At 37.0% G+C, this 19,033-nt stretch overlaps 1 protein-coding gene across 1 annotated transcript in view; it reads right to left on the reverse strand.

The window, feature by feature from the left end:
* Positions 1-7,353: 7,353 nt before the first annotated feature.
* LOC117323648 (ryanodine receptor-like) overlaps positions 7,354-19,033 on the reverse strand; it is a 170,788-nt gene continuing 159,108 nt past the window's right edge. The window contains 14 exon segments of the mRNA XM_033878977.1: positions 7,354-9,209; positions 9,784-9,835; positions 10,416-10,516; positions 11,142-11,206; positions 11,434-11,541; positions 12,426-12,474; positions 13,033-13,164; positions 13,537-13,683; positions 14,343-14,403; positions 14,892-15,010; positions 15,358-15,723; positions 16,039-16,125; positions 18,070-18,078; positions 18,920-19,010. Coding sequence (XP_033734868.1) covers positions 9,111-9,209; positions 9,784-9,835; positions 10,416-10,516; positions 11,142-11,206; positions 11,434-11,541; positions 12,426-12,474; positions 13,033-13,164; positions 13,537-13,683; positions 14,343-14,403; positions 14,892-15,010; positions 15,358-15,723; positions 16,039-16,125; positions 18,070-18,078; positions 18,920-19,010 — 1,486 coding nt within the window. The 3' untranslated portion in view covers positions 7,354-9,110.

Here is a 19,033-nt window from a genome sequence, read left to right on the forward strand (position 1 = left end):
CACACATAACCTCCCTCCCTAAAAACAGAACCTCCCTCCCCACAAACATAACCTCCTTCCCCACACAGAACCTCCCTCCCAATACACAGAACCTCCCTCCCCACACACATAACCTCCCTCCCCACACATAAACTCCCTCCCTACAAACAGAACCTCCCTCCCCATACACATAACCTCCCTCCCTACACTCACAACCTCCCTCTCCACACACACAACCTCCCTCCCCACACATAGAACCTCCCTCCCTACACACATAACCTCCTTCCTCATACACATAATCTCCCTCCCCACACACATAACCCCCCCCCCCCCACACACACACACATAACCTCCCTCCCTACAAACATCATCTCCCTCCCTACACACAAAACCTCCCTCCCTGCAAACATAATCTCCCTCCCCACACACATAATCTCCCTCCCCGCACACAAAACCTCCCTCCCCACAAACATAATCTCCCTCCACACACACATAATCCCCCTCCCCATACACCGAACCTCCCTCCCTATACTCAAAACCTCCCTTCCCACAGACATAACCTCCCTCCCCACACACATAACCTCCCTCCCTAAAAACAGAACCTCCCTCCCCACAAACATAACCTCCTTCCCCACACAGAACCTCCCTCCCAATACACAGAACCTCCCTCCCCACACATAGAACCTCCCTCCCTACACACATAACCTCCTTCCTCATACACATAATCTCCCTCCCCACACACATAACCTCCCCCCCCCCCCCCCCCCCCCCCACACAGAACCTCCCTCCCCACACACATAACCTCCCACCCTACACACATAACCTCCCTCTCCACACACACAACCTCCCTCCCTACACACATAACCTCCTTCCTCATACACATAATCTCCCTCCCCACACACATAACCTCCCCCCCCCCCCACACACAGAACCTCCCTCCCCACACACAGAACCTCCCTCCCTACACACATGACCTCCTTCCCCACACACATAACCTCCCTCCCTACACACACAACCTCCCTCCCCACACACATAACCTCCCTCTCCACACACACAACCTCCCTCCCCACACACATAACCTCCCTCCCTACACACATAACCTCCCTCCCCACACACACAACCTCCCTCTCCACACACACAACCTCACTCCCCACACACATAACCTCCCTCTCCACACACACAACCTCCCTCTCCACAAACACAACCTCACTCCCCACACACATAACCTCCCTCCCTTCACACATAACCTCCCTCTCCACACACACAACCTCCCTCCCAACACACAGAACTTCCCTCCTCACACACATAACCTCCCTCCCCACACACAAAACCTCCCTCGCCACACATAACCTCCCTCCCCACACACAGCCTCCCTCCCCACACATAACCTCCCTCCCCAAACACACATAATCTCCCTCCCCACACACATACCCTTCCTTCCCATACACACAACCTCCCTCCCTACATACAGATCCTCCTTCCCTACAGACAGAATGTTTGGGGACAAGAATGAGATTTTACAGAATATTTGGAGACAATAATGAGATTTTACAGAATATTTGGACAATAATGAGATTTTACAGAATATTTGGGGACAAGAATGAGATTTTACAGAATATTTGGAGACAGAATGAGATTTTACAGAATATTTGGAGACAGAATGAGATGGTACAGAATATTTGGAGACAATAATGAGATTTTACAGAATATTTGGAGACAATAATGAGATTTTACAGAATATTTGGAGACAGAATGAGTTTTTATAGAATATTTGGTGACAATGAGTTTGTATAGAATATTTGGACTATAATGAGATTTTATGAAATATTTGGAGACAATACTGAGATTTTACAGAATATTTGGACAATAATGAGATTTTACAGAATATTTTGAGACAATAATGAGATTTTACAGAATATTTGGAGACAGAATGAGATTTTGCAGAATATTTGGGGACAATAATGAGATTTTACAGAATATTTGGACAATAATGAGATGGTACAGAATGTTTGGATACAATAATGAGATTTTACAGAATATTTGGAGACAGAATGAGATTTTACAGAATATTTGGAGACCAGAATGAGATATGGTACAGAATGTTTGGAGACCAGAATGAGATATGGTACAGAATGTTTGGAGACCAGAATGAGATATGGTACAGAATGTTTGGAGACCAGAATGAGATATGGTACAGAATGTTTGGGGACCAGAATAAGATATGGTACAGAATGTTTGGGGACCAGAATGAGATATGGTACAGAATGTTTGCTTCAAATCGCTACTAGTCATAAAGTTCTTATTGGATTTTGACCAAATTTGACCAGAAACATCCTTGGCAGAATGGGAACAGATTTTTGCATAAATGGTGACTCTGACCCCTGAGGGGCCAAAGGGGCGGGGCCCAATAGGGGAAATAGAGGTAATTCCTTTAAATCGCTACTAGTCATCAAGTTATGAATGGATTTCAACCCAATTTGGTCAGAAACATCCTTGGGGGAAGGGGAACAGATTTTGCATAAATGGTGATTCTGACCCCCGAGGAGCCAAAGGGGCGGGGCAATATACGGGAAATAAAGGTAATTCCTCTAAATCTCTACTAGTCATTAAGTTATGAATGGATTTGAACCCAATTTGGTCAGAAACATCCTTGGGGGAAGGGGAACAGATTTTGCATAAATGGTGGCTCTGACCCCCGATGGGCCAAAGGGGTGGGGCCCAATAGGGGTAATAGAGGTAATTCCTTTAAATCACTACTAGTCATAAAGTTATGAATGGATTTGAACCAAATTTGGTCAGAAACATCCTTGGGGAAAGGGGAAAAGATTTTGCATAAATGGTGATTCTGACCCCCGAGGGGCCAAAGGGGCAGGGCCAAATATGGGAAATAGAGGTAATTCCTCTAAATCTCTACTAGTAATAAAGTTATGAATGGATTTGAACCTAATTTGGTCAGAAACATATTTGGGGGAAGGGGAACAGATTTTGCATAAATGGTGGCTCTGACCCCAAAGGGACCAAAGGGGCAGGGCCCAATAGGGGAAATAGAAGTAATTCCTTTAAATCACTACTAGTTGTAAAGTTATGAATGGATTTCAACCCAATTTGGTCAGAAACATCCTTGGGGGAAGGGGAACAGATTTTGCATAAATAGTGGATCTGACCCCCGGGGGGCCAAAGGGGCGGGGTCCAATAGGGGTAATAGAGGTAATTCCTTTAAAGCACTACTAGTCATAAAGTTATGAATGGATTTGAACCACATTTGGTCAGAAACATCCTTGGGGAAGGGGAACAGATTTTGAGTAAATGGTGGCTCTGACCCCAAAGGGACCAAAGGGGCGGGGCCCAATAGGGGAAATAGAGGTAATTCCTTTAAATCGCTACTTGTCATAAAGTTATGAATGGATTTGAACCCAATTTGGTAAGAAACATCCTTGGGGGAAGGGGAACAGATTTTGCATAAATGGTGGCTCTGACCAAAAGGGACCAAAGGGGCGGGGCCCAATAGGGGAAATAGAAGTAATTCCTTTAAATCACTACTAGTTGTAAAGTTATGAATGGATTTCAACCCAATTTGGTCAGAAACATCCTTGGGGGAAGGGGAACAGATTTTGCATAAATAGTGGATCTGACCCCCGGGGGGCCAAAGGGGCGGGGTCCAATAGGGGTAATAGAGGTTATTCCTTTAAATCACTACTAGTCATAAAGTTATGAATGGATTTGAACCACATTTGGTCAGAAACATCCTTGGGGAAGGGGAACAGATTTTGAGTAAATGGTGGCTCTGACCCCAAAGGGACCAAAGGGGCGGGGCCCAATAGGGGAAATAGAGGTAATTCCTTTAAATCGCTACTTGTCATAAAGTTATGAATGGATTTGAACCCAATTTGGTCAGAAACATCCTTGGGGAAGGGGAACAGATTTTGCATAAATGGTGGTGCTGACTCCGGAGGGGCCAAAGGGGTGGGGCGCAATAGGGGAAATAGAGGTAATTCCTTTAAATCACTACTTGTCATAAAGTTATGAATGGATTTGAACCAAATTTGGTGAGAAACATCCTTGGGGAAAGGGGAACAGATTTTGCATAAATGGTGATTCTGATCCCCGAGGGGCCAAAGGGGCAGGGCCAAATATGGGAAATAGAGGTAATTCCTCTAAATCTCTACTAGTAATAAAGTTATGAATGGATTTGAACCCAATTTGGTCAGAAACATCCTTGGGGAAGGGGAACAGATTTTGCATAAACGGTGACTCTGACCCTAAAGGGGCCAAAAGGGCGGGGCCCAGTGGGGGAAGTAGAGGTAATTCCTTTGAATCGCTACTTGTCACAAAGTTATGAATGGATTTGAACCCAATTTGGTCAGAAACATCCTTGGGGGAAGGGGAACAAATTTTGCATAAATAGTGGCTCTGACCCTAAAGGGGCCAAAAAGGCGGGGCCCAGTGGGGGAAATAGAGGTAATTCCTTTAAATCGCTACTAGTCATAAAGTGATGAATGCATGTTCTATAAACAATTCTTGAGGTCTTTCAGACCTTAGAGAGTCTGGACTTCATTAATCTTTAAAGCAGTTCGGATTCCCACACTATAACCATATATAGCATTGTTAGAGTTTTACAAATAAAACAAATTGAATATGAACATTATTTCGACATTTGGTCTTATCCAACCAGGTGAGCGATACAGGCCCCATGGGCCTCTTGTTACAAACTTGGTAGCCCTTCACCCCAGCATGCTACATACCTAATATCAACTTCCTGGGACTCTTTGTTATTGAGAAGAAGTCGTTTGACGATTATAGCCTATATGACCCATGTGAACTTGAATGAAGGTCAAGGTAATTTATTTGAACAAACTTGGTAGCACTTCACCACAGCATACTACAGGCCCAGTGTGATGTCCCTGGGCCTCTTGGTTATCAAGAAGAAGTCGTTTTAAGATTAGAGCCTATTTGACCCATGTGACCTTGAATGAAGGTCAAGGTCATTTATTTGAACAAACTTGGTAGCCCTTCACCCCAGCATGCTACAGGCCCAATATAAAATCCCTGGGCCTCTTAGAAAAAATGGGAAAAAATATCCAATCTCTAGTTTTTCTTGTATCAGTGTTTATTGTAATATTATGAAATGATTGTCACAGTTTCTGCCGATTTTCCATATACATTAACTTAGAAGTTTTATCCTGTATCATCCAAACTCTCTCTCTCTCTCTCTCTCTCTCTCCTTGATAGGATGTGTAATGGTTATATGTGTAATTTGTTCATGTGTTTGCCCTTGTGTGTGAGGATATATTTTTATATCTCTGTGTGTGTTTGTTTTGAAGTGAGTCTACTATATGTGCCAGAATGGGTGTGAATGTGTAGTAAAAGACGCATGTTCATGAGAAGGATGATGATGATGATGATGATAATGATGAATGATGATAATATATGATGCATGATGATGATATATACTGATAATGATGATGTGTGATGATGATAATGATGCATGACATTGCATGATGATGATTAAGATTATGATGACGATGTGTGTTTGACTATAATGATGATGATGCTTGATGATGATGATATATGATGCATGATGATGATGATGATATATGATGATTATGATGCATGAAGATGATGATAGTGATGCATGATGATGATATATGATGATGATGATATATACTGATAATGATGATGCGTGATGATGATGCATGACATTGCATGATGATGATTAAGATAATGATGATGATGCGTGATGACGATGATATATGATGCATGATAATGATGATATATGATGATAATGATGCATGATGATGATGATGATAGTGATGCATGATGATGATATATGATGCATGATAATGATGATATATGACGCATGATGATGATATATACTGATAATGATGATGCGTGATGATGATATATGATGATGCGTGATGATGATGATGATGCGTGATGATGATGATGATGATGATATACGATGATGCGTGATGTATATAATGCATGATGATGACGATGATGATATATGCTGATAATGATGCATGATAATGATGCATGATGGTGATAATATATGATGATAATGCATGTTTACTTATATGATACATGATGATGATGCAAGATGATGAAAATGATATGATGATGATGATCATCATCAAAACATGTATGTGTAAGAGTGTGTGTATGTATGTTTTTTCTTTGTCTGGTTTTTATTTTTGTCATCCATGTCTATTGTTTTAATATGTGAAAATCTTCAAAAAATAAAAGAATTATAAAAAAAAAAAAAAATCACTGGGCCTCTTAGTTATTGAGAAGAAGTTGAAGATTATAGCCTATTTGACCCATGTGACCTTGAATAAAGGTCAAGGTCATTTATTTTAACAAACTTTGTAGCCCTTTACCCCTGCATGTTACAGGCCTAATGAAATGAAAGGGTCTGAAGGTGCAGTACCAAAACTTAATTTCATTACTCTGGTCTCACATTTCCCCCTAGGAGTGAGAAAAAATTACCATTGTTAGCTCACCTGGTTGGACGGAGCTTATGCGTCAATTTTGATTTCTGGTTCCAACCTTCTGGGGTCAAAGTTGAGGCTATTGTTACTATAAATAGATTGTCATTTTCTTTGTTCTATGAACTTTATTATATCTGACTGCCCTAAAACTTCATACGATTCCTGAAAACTATAATTTCTTGAATATGTTTTCATTTCAATATTCCAGGATACCAGTTGATACTCTTGCTATAGAAAAGATTGTTGGTGTCCTTGCTCTACAAACTTCTTTAACTATCAGGCTTATAGCTCTATTACTTCAAATTCTTACAACTCTCGTCTCTTGTTATGATATTTAGCGCTCAGACAAGTTTACTATCTTCTGATGTGTATTGAATTGGTCATTGTTGAATAGTGAGGGGATTGGTATCATTTGTATTTTGTTTCTTTAGGGACTTTCATAGAAAATTATACAGATATGTCAAGAAGATACATATTTCAAGGTTCCAATGTCAAAGTGTTTCAGGTCTCCAATGTCAAGGTCACTTGTACTTTTTATAGAAAATCATAGTCATTTCATTCGGATCACTTTAATGTGTTCATTTTTAAAAGTTTTGGAAAAAGTTTATGCAAATGTCAATTAATATGTTGGTTTTTCTTACTTATTAGTGTTTATTAAAGCTTACATATGATATATTGTTTTCCTTTCACTCGATAAGTTGTGTTTGTTGTGTATAAAGTATTCATTTATCATTCTGATAATTCCTGTCTTTTGTCAGTTACTGATAAAACCATGCTGTGTCATTTAAGCATTAATTTTTGTGCTGAAACAAGGTTTGAATTTTCTATTGTTGATCATTTTGGTATACCTTCTGACCTTGTTTAAAAAAGACAACGAAACAATTTGTTTTAAGTTTTATAAAAAAATGTTTTATTCAATAGGGTAACCATTGTCACGGTACCAGCTGTTAGATCTGTGGTAACAACAGCATCAAAATGTCCACAAGTGAAAAAAAAAAAAATGCACAGATATTGTGAAGGATCTTGATCGGTATAAATAGAACATTCCCGTAATATATGCATTGGTAAAATGAGACATGAGGCCAACACACACCTCAGGCTGGAGCTGGGTACCACACTATCTACCAACGATACGCAGTACCAACATCCTCAGCACTAGTCAGGTGTGTAAACAGTGAACATTGTAAACAATAATATTTGGGGTTCTCTATATATGATATGTTGATGGTCTGGACAACCAGAAAATATGGGGATGAACAATTGGAAGACTAAATCACTTTGTCGCTTAAAATGCACAATCAAAAGTTTGCTATATATTATATTCTATTGCACAATCAAATAACTTAACAAGCTTAATATATTTTCAAGTTTGAAAAGTTTTAAATACATATCCCAATCTATCAAGAAAATATATAACACATTTGTATATAGAGGGGGGACACACCTTTATATTTACAGCAAACAGCTATACCACACTATCATTTTCAAATGAATAATCAGATAATTTCGGCTAAACAAATTACCAAATTTCTGGCTGGCAAAACTTCCTAAATTTAAAGAAATGAAACTTTCCATCATACCATGAATTATAATTTAAAAGTTAATCAAAGGGGTGCCAAATACAAGATTTTACAGAAAACCCATTTCTTATCAAACAGAAATAACCCTGTCTCACAAACAATAAATAATACAAAACCATACACAATTATATAAACAAATATCCACCTAACCACAAGGGACCATAACAAAACCTCTAGGTCAGTCTACACTTGTAAAACAATGACGCAAGTTTTAATAGAAATTGGGTCATAATTGTAAAATCTCATTCTTTTAAAAGCATGATTTACATTTATGTATATTAAAAAAAACATTGCACACTTCCCCATTCACACTGCAAAATCAATCGGGATTTGACAGTTAATGTTCATCATGATAAATACTTGCAACTTTTCCTGCTGCAGAATTCATCCGCCATTTTTGACTCAATAACCTTTCAAATCTACATCACATTTATCAATCACAAAATAAAGCATGGGACTATTGCATAATACTGATTTTTCGATAACAAATGCAAAGTTATTTACTTGTAAGTTAACAACCTTTCATACAGATAACTCCACAAATGACGATTGTCACTCGAACCAGACCAGCAGTTAAGTACAAATTTTCCGGTAACCTTTGACCCACACGGGTCTTACTGGATCAATCCATCAAACTAATGGATATAAGGAACATGGGGCCATGAAGGTAATGTTTTTTCCTTGTGAATATATATCTGAAATATCACATTGGCTTGGGTACACACCAGGTGTGGGTAGGGTACGTAACAGGGCACCATGTCAATGGAGCCTCGCTCTGAGGCTAGACACCATATTAATGGAGAGACAGCTTTGCTCTAAGGGTAGTCACCTTGAGAAAGGTCGACGAAAGGCTTCATTAGGGAACCTTTATTCCTTGGGGAAATTCCCTGGATGGACTTCCTTTATCCCCCAAACTTTGAGCAGCTAAATTCATCTCCTGTTTGGGACAGAATGACTAAAATCATCGAAGGCCATAATTTTGCATATATGACCTTGATGGTCAGGACTGTCAGCCTCCCTCTGAGAGTTATAGGGACTGTCATCAGTCTCTCTTTGGTTTGTATTAAGTGGAGGCTTCGTCCTCGTACTGCTTCCTGAAGCAATCACCAACAGGGAAGAAATCCCAGCACCTTTGCTGATACAGCTCCCACACATAGGACTCCTGTGAATAGTAAATACACACAATCGGTGAACATTAACATACTCTGTATTAACAAGTAATAACATTTATATCTTACTTTATAAATAACTGTCTGTTGTACAATCCTTTGAAATTGCAGGCGGTAGAAACTCCTGGTGAACCCAGTCACTAAGGTGTGTAGCTGTATATCACATAATTCATTTGAATAGTGACACAGATCAGAATATACTTGACATTCTTTTGAAATCCAATATTGAAAATTACAAAATATGTTTATTTATGAGGCTATCAAATCTCTCCATTTAGATTTTGACAGTTCTTTTGACCTCTTTAAGTTTCTTCAGTTGCCTCCTATATGTATTAATACTTCAGTCCTCATCATCACTGACAAGTCCTAGGACAAAACGATATACTCCAGTTTAATTCATTTGAGCTATCTCGTACGTATCTAACTTTCAATTTGTATTGAACAGTTCTAGTATCTAGTGTATCCTTGGTGTTAAACATGTGTCTTTATGGTGTAAATATTTCATTTGCTTCTTTGTCAGTGGCTAAAATCTGATTCATTGTATTGACAAATCGTAAGGTAACTCACCTGTCCTGTATATTCTGTATCAGGCTTGTTGATTAAATGCATCAAGAAGAACCTGAAATGATAGGATTAGTAATTTATTATGTCAAATGTGTAAATATACATACAGTTATCTTCATCAGTGACTAATAGAATCTAACATGGGTCTGTTACATGGACAGGGATATATCAGCACAAGGCTTGCCGAGTGCTGGCCAGCCAAACTCTTACACGAGGGTTGAGATATCCTTGTTTGCAGAATAAGCCATGTTTGATTATTTTTCTCACATACTTGCAAGCAAATGTAAGCTTTTATGCAAGTCTTTCATCATGCCATCTGCAATGCTTCTTGGAATGTGCATCAAGATTAATGACGTCATCATTTAAGACATGGTTACTCAACATAAAAATGATGACGTTACATTATTGTGAACAGCGTCATATAGCGTGTGCCAGCTGTCTTTACCCCCCTGTATGACATCAATTTATCTTTTCCCTAGCAACTGCGGGATAACCCTGTGAAGTATGTGAGAAATACTTATCAGATCTGCTCTTTACCACAATTATAAATAATCGTATATTTTTGGATTTCAGAGGTTGATAACACAAACAACATTAAGAGTAAAATTCAGTTCTATATTCCCAATTATACTTACATGTAATTTGCGAAATTGTGTTCATTCTTGACGTGGGTCTCGAACCCGTGCGGTATCTTATCAAAGTATTCTTTCCCGATACCACAGATGAAGCATTTGGACTGAAATGGAAAAAAAAAATGACATACATTTTACTATCATTTCAGGTTCTTCTAAGTGTTGGTCTGAGATAAAGATTCTGACCACTAAGTGTTGGTTTGAGATAAAGATTCTGACCACTAAGTGTTGGTTTGAGATAAAGATTCTGACCACTAAGTGTTGGTCTGAAATAAAGATTCTGACCACTAAGTGCTGGTCTGAGATAAAGATTCTGACCACTAAGTGCTGGTTGGAGATAAAGATTTTGACCACTAAGTGTTGGTTTGAGATAAAGCTTCTGACCACTAAGTGTTAGTCTGAGATAAATATTCTGACCACTAAGTGTTGGTTGGAGATAAAGATTCTGACCACTAAGTGTTGGTCTGAGATGAAGATTCTGACCACTAAGTGTTAGTCTGAGATAAGGACTCTGACCGCTAAGTGTTGGTCTGAGATAAAGATTCTGACCACTAAGTGTTGGTCTGAGATAAGGACTCTGACCACTAAGTGTTGGTTTGAGTTAAAGATTCTGACCACTAAGTGTTGGTCTGAGATAAAGATTCTGACCACTAAGTGTTGGTTGTAGGTAAAGATTCTGACCAAGAAGTGTTGGTTTTAGATTCTGACCACTAAGACATGTATACGTACCTCCATATCTTCTTTGACCTGTTCTAGCTGGTCTCTGAGCTCACCGAAGGCATCAATGATCAAACCTGTGACACAAACCAATAAGAACATCAGAATTAATCAGGACAATACAGGTATAGACATGTATGTAGTGTATATAATAGTGATATTACAGAACTCCTGGACCATTTTCGTTGATGGTGGTTCAAATGATTGTACAAAAAAAATTGTTAACTAATAAGATCAATCTAAACATGTAACTTGAGATAATGACAGACATAAGGATTTTTGGGTAGACGTAGGTAATACCTACCCTGGATGATGGCCAGCAGGATGACGATGACAAAGAAGAAGAAGGTGATATCGAACAGGATCCTGTACACTTCATAGGCGTCTCCGTCAGCAGGCTCAATCTCGTCACCTGTCATGGAAAGAAAGATTTAGTTATTTCATGTTTTAAAAGTTTAAAGGAAGTGAAGAAGTTTTAATATTCTTGCTACATCACCTAAAACATCACACTGAGTATCAATTCAGGTCTTAATGTTAAAGTCTGGTCATTATTAACACTGTTGTGTCCCTTATAAACATTCACTGGTTTAACTTAATATTTCACAAATTTTTTTACTGCTGTGTTGATTAAGACTGATTTTATCATTAACCGGTAGGATTACACCTGATCTCGGTTGCTGTGTTGATAAAGACTGGTTTTAACATTAACAGGTAGGATTACACCTGATCTCGGTTGCTGTGTTGATAAAGACTGGTTTTAACATTAACAGGTAGGATTACACCTGATCTCGGTTGCTCTGTTGATTAAGACTGGTTTTAACATTAACAGGTAGGATTACACCTGATCTCGGTTGCTGTGTTGATAAAGACTGGTTTTAGCATTAACAGGTAGGATTACACCTGATCTCGGTTGCTGTGTTGATTAAGACTGGTTTTAACATTAACAGGTAGGATTACACCTGATCTCGGTTGCTGTGTTGATAAAGACTGGTTTTAACATTAACAGGTAGGATTACACCTGATCTCGGTTGCTGTGTTGATAAAGACTGGTTTTAACATTAACAGGTAGGATTACACCTGATCTCGGTTGCTGTGTTGATAAAGACTGGTTTTAACCGGTAGGATTACACCTGATCTCGGTTGCTGTGTTGATTAAGACTGGTTTTAACCGGTAGGATTACACCTGATCTCGGTTGCTGTGTTGATAAAGACTGGTTTTAACATTAACAGGTAGGATTACACCTGATCTCGGTTGCTGTGTTGATAAAGACTGTTTTAATCTCAGTAGTGACTTACCTATACCACCACCTGCCCTCACTCCTGTGTGGAGATGGTACACAAAGCACTGCAATGTAAAACAGAGATATTTAAATACATCTTACCAGTGTAATGGACAAGTGACCTTTTATGAAGGTCAAGGTCACTTACAACAAACTTCATATCAAAATGCAACAAAATTTATCATAATGAATAATTGAACATATATGTGTAGTGGTTTGGTTTGATAATTTGAAAACTTAAACAATTTTACCACATTTGGCTCATTTGAAATTCACTGCAGGCCAGGGTAAAATATTAATTTCATAAACATTTATCTACCTGGTACTGACTCTGAGATTTCACGGTTTCTTAGAAATTAGAAGGTATCTGACCTTAAATGTATTTTGATTTGATCTATTCAAACAAGGTTCACTAAAACTTCAGTGGTTTATAATTTAAATTTTTTCAAAGTAACAGTAATTGTAGACTGCTGAAAATACAAAACAATGCCAACAGTCCAGCAATAATTCACCCTGCTTCAGATTAGTATGTTTATAATGAGCCATATACCTTACCATGTTTGTATCTAGATATATAAATAGCTTTGAGAATGTATAACAATTTTTGATGACAAAGAACTCACGGTAGCCATGTCATGACATTTGTAGTCTACTGAACCATCCTCTTCCTTAACGTAGAATTTACGGAAGAAGTTGAAGGCTATCACAGTATAGATGTACACAATAACACTCGTCAGCATCACAGTCAATACAAGCTGAAACAAGATGGATTTAAACACTGATTTACAATAGTGTATTTGTTTGTAGGGTAAGTATGAGTAGGGTTTCATGATATATGTCATGAAAATTTGTAAAAGTTTTTAAGTGAAAAGGAAATTTTGCTATTATTTCATTTAAAAAAAAAAAAGAGGAAAAGAAAATTGTTGTTTTTCACATTCCTGAATATTATCACTTAATATTTACTACGTAGTATGGGGGAAAACCTGGTCAGTATAAAGCTTGTAACTTTTTTGTTTTGATATTTTAAATTAACGATGACTTTGATAAGTCTTTCTCTAGTCTAAGCCTCATTTAAACAGGTGAAATACAGTGCATGATACACATATTCCTATGTTCAAGATACTTACCTGTTTTCCATTGTGTGTGACAGATTGCAAGATTGTTCTCAATGTTTTGAAACCAATAGCAACATCCAACAAGTGAGCAGCGAAGAAGAAATTGTTGAAGTTGCCGAGGACGGAGAAGATGAAGTACCACAGTAAGTACAGGAATGACTGAAAACATATAACAAGGAGTTCATGTGGACTGGCTATACACATTTCACAAGTATTTTAAATTATCACAAACTTCGGTGATCCTGTTTTTGCTAGTTTTTTTTGTTTGTTTTTGTTTAACGTCTTATTAACAGCCAGGGTCATTTAAGGCCATGCCAGGTTTAGGATGTGGAGGAAAGCCGGAGTACCCAGAGAAAAACCACCGGCCTACGGTCAGTACCAGGCAACTGCCCCACGTAGGTTTCGAACTCGCAACCCAGAGGTGGAGGGCTAGTGATAAAGTGTCGGGACACCTTAACCACTCGGCCATCGCAGCTAGGAATGAGATTAATAGAATCTTACATATAGGTCAGTTCTGTTAGTTTGACTGGCCAGCAGTATACATGCATGTAAGAGTGTTAATCAGAACAGACTTGTGAAAGATTCTATCAATCTCACATAGAGCTAACTATATAATAAAAAACATATTCTATATTAACCTCATACTGACTGATAATTTATAACATATACTATACAAAAACTTTTTAAAATCTCTTGAAATTTAACTTTAAAATGATACATTACATATATTCTTCTATAGGCTTCAAATGAAGATATTCATACAGTTTTTGCTTAACAATGATTTACAATGGACAAAGCTTGATAAAAAAGTGACCTACATTGTCAGTAAAGATGACGCCCCACTTCCAGAACTGGTACTGCCAGTCAAGGTTACGTACACTGAAACAGGATGTAGAAATGTTTACACAATTATTACATATATGCATCGTGATTTGTCATACATATCACTCAATCTGACATTTAACCTTGTGTTTCAGAGAAAGGAACAATAACATTGTAATGTATTTTTTTAATGGTTGATGCATTATTTTAAAACATTCTCTGATCTTATTTTCTTTTTCATTCAACAATGGTGAAATCAATCCAATGTTTACAACTTCATCAATATGTACCCAAGTTTCTAAAGGGAGGCAACCTTTAAGACCTTAAAGATCTGCCCTGTGAATAAAGTTAAAATGTTTTCCTCCGGAAAATTTTAAGCCAACAGCACACAATTCTACAGTGAATATTGTAAATTTTCTTATTATGATATTTTTTGATTATATCAACAATGGTGTGCACTTGTCAAGATATTGTTATATAAAACATACACACATATAGCTGGAAGAATGATATAAATGACTTTATGGCATTTTAATCATACATACAATGCTGGGAGGATGCTGGAGCTTTGCTGTTCGCCAATTTTGATGGAGTCACCCTTATCCATTCCCAAGAGGTTACTTATGGCTTCGTAGTCGTACTGGTCAGCATAGCGGGCGCGCACCTACAGGTATAGTGAAAATACAATTAACCGTTCAGAATCTGTGCATAGAATTTATCAATGACTTTGACAGTATCATTAACACATGTACCATTAAAGTAAGTTACAATTGAAATAACATTTATATTTTTTTCACTGGTGTCATTAAAAAAAAACTTTGAAAAATGTGACTGACTATTGCAAAATCAAATCTTTTTTATTTAAAATACCACAATACTGGCCTTAAGTTTATATTCACCTTAAATAAATAGCAATATTTAACCTTCTTGATTGTAAAATTAATTATCTTTTATTACTTCACTGATAGCCTGAATTTGGTCTTAATCACTACATAAGTAGCAATATTTTACCTTTTTCTTGACGAACTTGTCCCAGTAGCTCTCGGGGAAGGAACAGGTACTGAGAACCAGTTTGTCCCATCGTCCTTTGATGTCTTCTTCACCTGGCTGTTCAGCAATCCACATCCCCTCAAACTCCAGATTACGAGCGATATCCTTCTCACGTTTGAAGATGACTAGAGGTACTTTGAGACAGTAGTAGGCTATGAGCATTGAGAAGGCTGTGAGTGTATGGAACAAGGCCAGACCTAACATCAAGGGTTCTCTCCAGTTCACTTCACCTTCCATGGATATGTACTCATCATCATCATCCTCTGCCTCTGTACCGTTCACCGCTTCTTCTAGGTCACCTACAGCCTCGTGATGAACTTGGTGTACCTGTAGCAGAAATTACAGTTTAAAATTTATCATACATACTTGTGTTTTTATGCTAAGTATCCAAAATGTTTGTGGGATATGTGATTTATTCAGATGTTTGGTTAAGTGATTTTGAAACAAAGATTAACTCATCGTGTGAGGACAAGACAATAGTTTTGAGAACTGAATGTTCAGATGTGTGGATCTCAGATATACAGTGTTTTAAGGTATTGAGTAAAATTATGAACTGTTATCATCATTAATTATCAATGAAAACTTTATTTACTTTACAACAAATAGTCTGATATAATCATTTAACAGTGTACATTTCCTTACCTTGTAGGAGAGTAGCATGACATTGATACCAAAAGCCAGTGCAAGGGCAATATATTTGAAGTTGTAGAAGTTCCTTGCAAACAAGCTCTGAAAGAAGAATAAGAACCGAGTTGATATATATGATATATACATCCAAAATCTTCCTTCCTCAGACTTAACCAGAATCTCCATTCAAGAAACCGCTGGAGAGGTTCACATTCTTTCATTTTTGTTTCATAGACCGTGTCTGTCAAGGAACTTAAAAAACAGAATACACTGGAATTAAATTGAGCACCCAAGTCCAACAGATTTTTTTCTCATAGTAACTGCATTACTTTAACCTCATTCTTTGCCTATTCATTCATAATTGAACATTAATCAGTTTCTTAAAAACTGCTAAAAATCCAATTATTTCAAATCCAATTATTTCTATTTAAATAGTGTACATCTTGCCATGTGTATCTTAAGAGTAATAAACTATAATTTTTCTGCCCAAACCAACCTTTGCTCATGCAACGGAAGGACTATACAAATCATCACAAATGTAGGATACACATATTGTCCAATCAATGAATTTATTCAAATGATATAGGTCAGAGGTCAGTCATACACAAAATATGACATACATGTACCTGTCAGCACAGTGAAACCTTCCAATTGATGAAACCATGCAGGTATCACAGTTAGCTCATTAAAGATAAAGTTTTAATCCAACTAAAATTTTGATTTTGAAAATATTTAAAATCTAGTTTTTAAGCCATAAAATGATCTCTGATCCAACATTTCTGCCTTACAGGTGATGTGTGGTGCTGTCCTGAAAGTTTAAGCGTTATGCTCGTTTTTGTTTGATATGAAATTCATCATTTGACCTCTGGATGGACCAGTAGGAAGCGTTGTATGTAAGATGTGTTATGTGGTTGTCTTGTTTGCATTTCAGTACAGTATATTTATGTATATCATGTTACTTAACCCTTTTCTTTTCTTCTTTCTTTTCTTTTCATAGAGATTATAATTACTCATATGAAAGCTGTACAGAAGAATTAATGTCCATCACACCATTGTGAGGACACCAGATTGTTTGGGAACTGATTCCAGAGTTCATTAACTCTGGCGGACATTTTGCTGGGAGAAATACAAATTTTTGCATAAAAGATTTTTTTTTTTTTTTTATTTATTTTGTGGTGACCAAAGTGTGGACAAATGGACGGACAGCAACAGAATGACACAGTGTACCACATAATATCCTGACACATGAAAATTGTATTAGTAGATATAATATATACATAACAAAATAAATGGTTAATCCAAATCAGAAAAAAATGTTAACTCAAAACAACTGTTAATATTAATAAAACAAAAAAGGAAGAGAAATAATCAAGGTTTAACTTAAAAACAAACAATTATTATGACCAATGATCTCTATATATACAGGGCAATTATGACTGTTAATTTTTAGATTAAATTATGACTTTTGGTTTGTGTTCATCTTTGGTTATTTTAGGTTTGCATGTTAGATCCAATGAAAAATCTAAAAATGACATCTCCAGTCAGAGAATGAAAATATTTCTAATGTAAACTGCAGACTCGTCAACTTTTTTGAAATTCCCATGAGGTGGATTGGGCATTCCATTATCAACCCTTATAGAAGTAAATTGATTTGTAGACCTCCTCTTGACAAGCTTATACCTTAAAATATACTTCAATCTATTCTCTGGTGGAGAAACATTTTTTCTGAAATTTAGAACAGCAAAGACGTTTGATTGATAACCTTCCTGTAAAAAATAGGGTGTCTACAAGTGTACATCCAAATTAGGAGGTCTAGCACGACTCTCGACACCAAGTGATTACATGATTTAGGTAATGGTGTAAAATTGTTATTATGTAAAATGATGATTCAGGAGTAATTCGCTACAAAAGGAGCATGTTTTATAAATACATTGTGTGTACAAAATCATACGTAGAACAAAGAATAATACACACAGACAGTTAGTGTCACTTATTGGGAGCAAAACCGTTAGTGGTAACCATATATATGTGTGGCATCTCAATTACCATAATGTACTGAAAAATAAAAATAATAAAATATTTCAAAATTTAAATAAAAATCAGCAAAACAACTATGTAATGTTAAACCACAGCCAGCGATGAGTACCACATCATCAACATCCACGCCTCCATTTAGTCATCAGTCGTAAACATTCACACATTCCATCAGTATACATAAGACAGTGGTGTGTTACGTGTTAGCACATATGATTGACTACTGTTAATCACTACTAAAATTAGTTTTCTAATATATTCATTCAATCTATTGTAAAAGTGGATATTTCATATTAAAACTTTGATTAAAAAATAAATAAAATACATTGTTGTGTATAAATAGGTTAATAATTGCTTAAGTGATTGAAAAATGAAAATATTTTTAATCAGATAAGCTTTTAAGAGAGAATAAAAGAAATCTCCACTTTTACATCAATACTGTTTAGAATTTTTTTCTGATATAATTGCTACTAGGTTAATGCGTGTAATTGCGTCCATTTTTTTTACTGCAAATTGATGAAAATTGAAAAAAAGAATGGGAAGAAAAGCAAGAAAAAAACTTGACCTCAAAAATAACATAAGAATCGTGGTTACACAAGAAATACTTTACTTCTATTCTATACAGTTTTTTAATATACATGTACATGTAAATGTAAATATTACCTTTTGTTACAAAATGAAGTCTCCTTCCATACACCACACACTACCATGTGTAAACGAAATCATTAGTCAGTACCTATTTACTTCCGTCTAGGACCGATTACCCGGCCAGAGTTTTAGTTAGTTTACGATATATCCAGGCAGTGTCAGTTGTACAAGCAGTATATCTACAGCCAGGGTGACTACATGTTAACATCCTTACCAGCACATATTTTCCGTAGTCAAATCCTTTGGTTTCATAGGGGATATCATCTTCGTCAGCTGGTGGAGGCGTTGTACTACCATAGGCAGCCCTGAAACACAACCATGGTATTAA

This window comes from Pecten maximus, chromosome 3, assembly GCF_902652985.1.
Source record: "Pecten maximus chromosome 3, xPecMax1.1, whole genome shotgun sequence".
NCBI classification, from domain to species: Eukaryota; Metazoa; Mollusca; class Bivalvia; order Pectinida; family Pectinidae; genus Pecten; species Pecten maximus.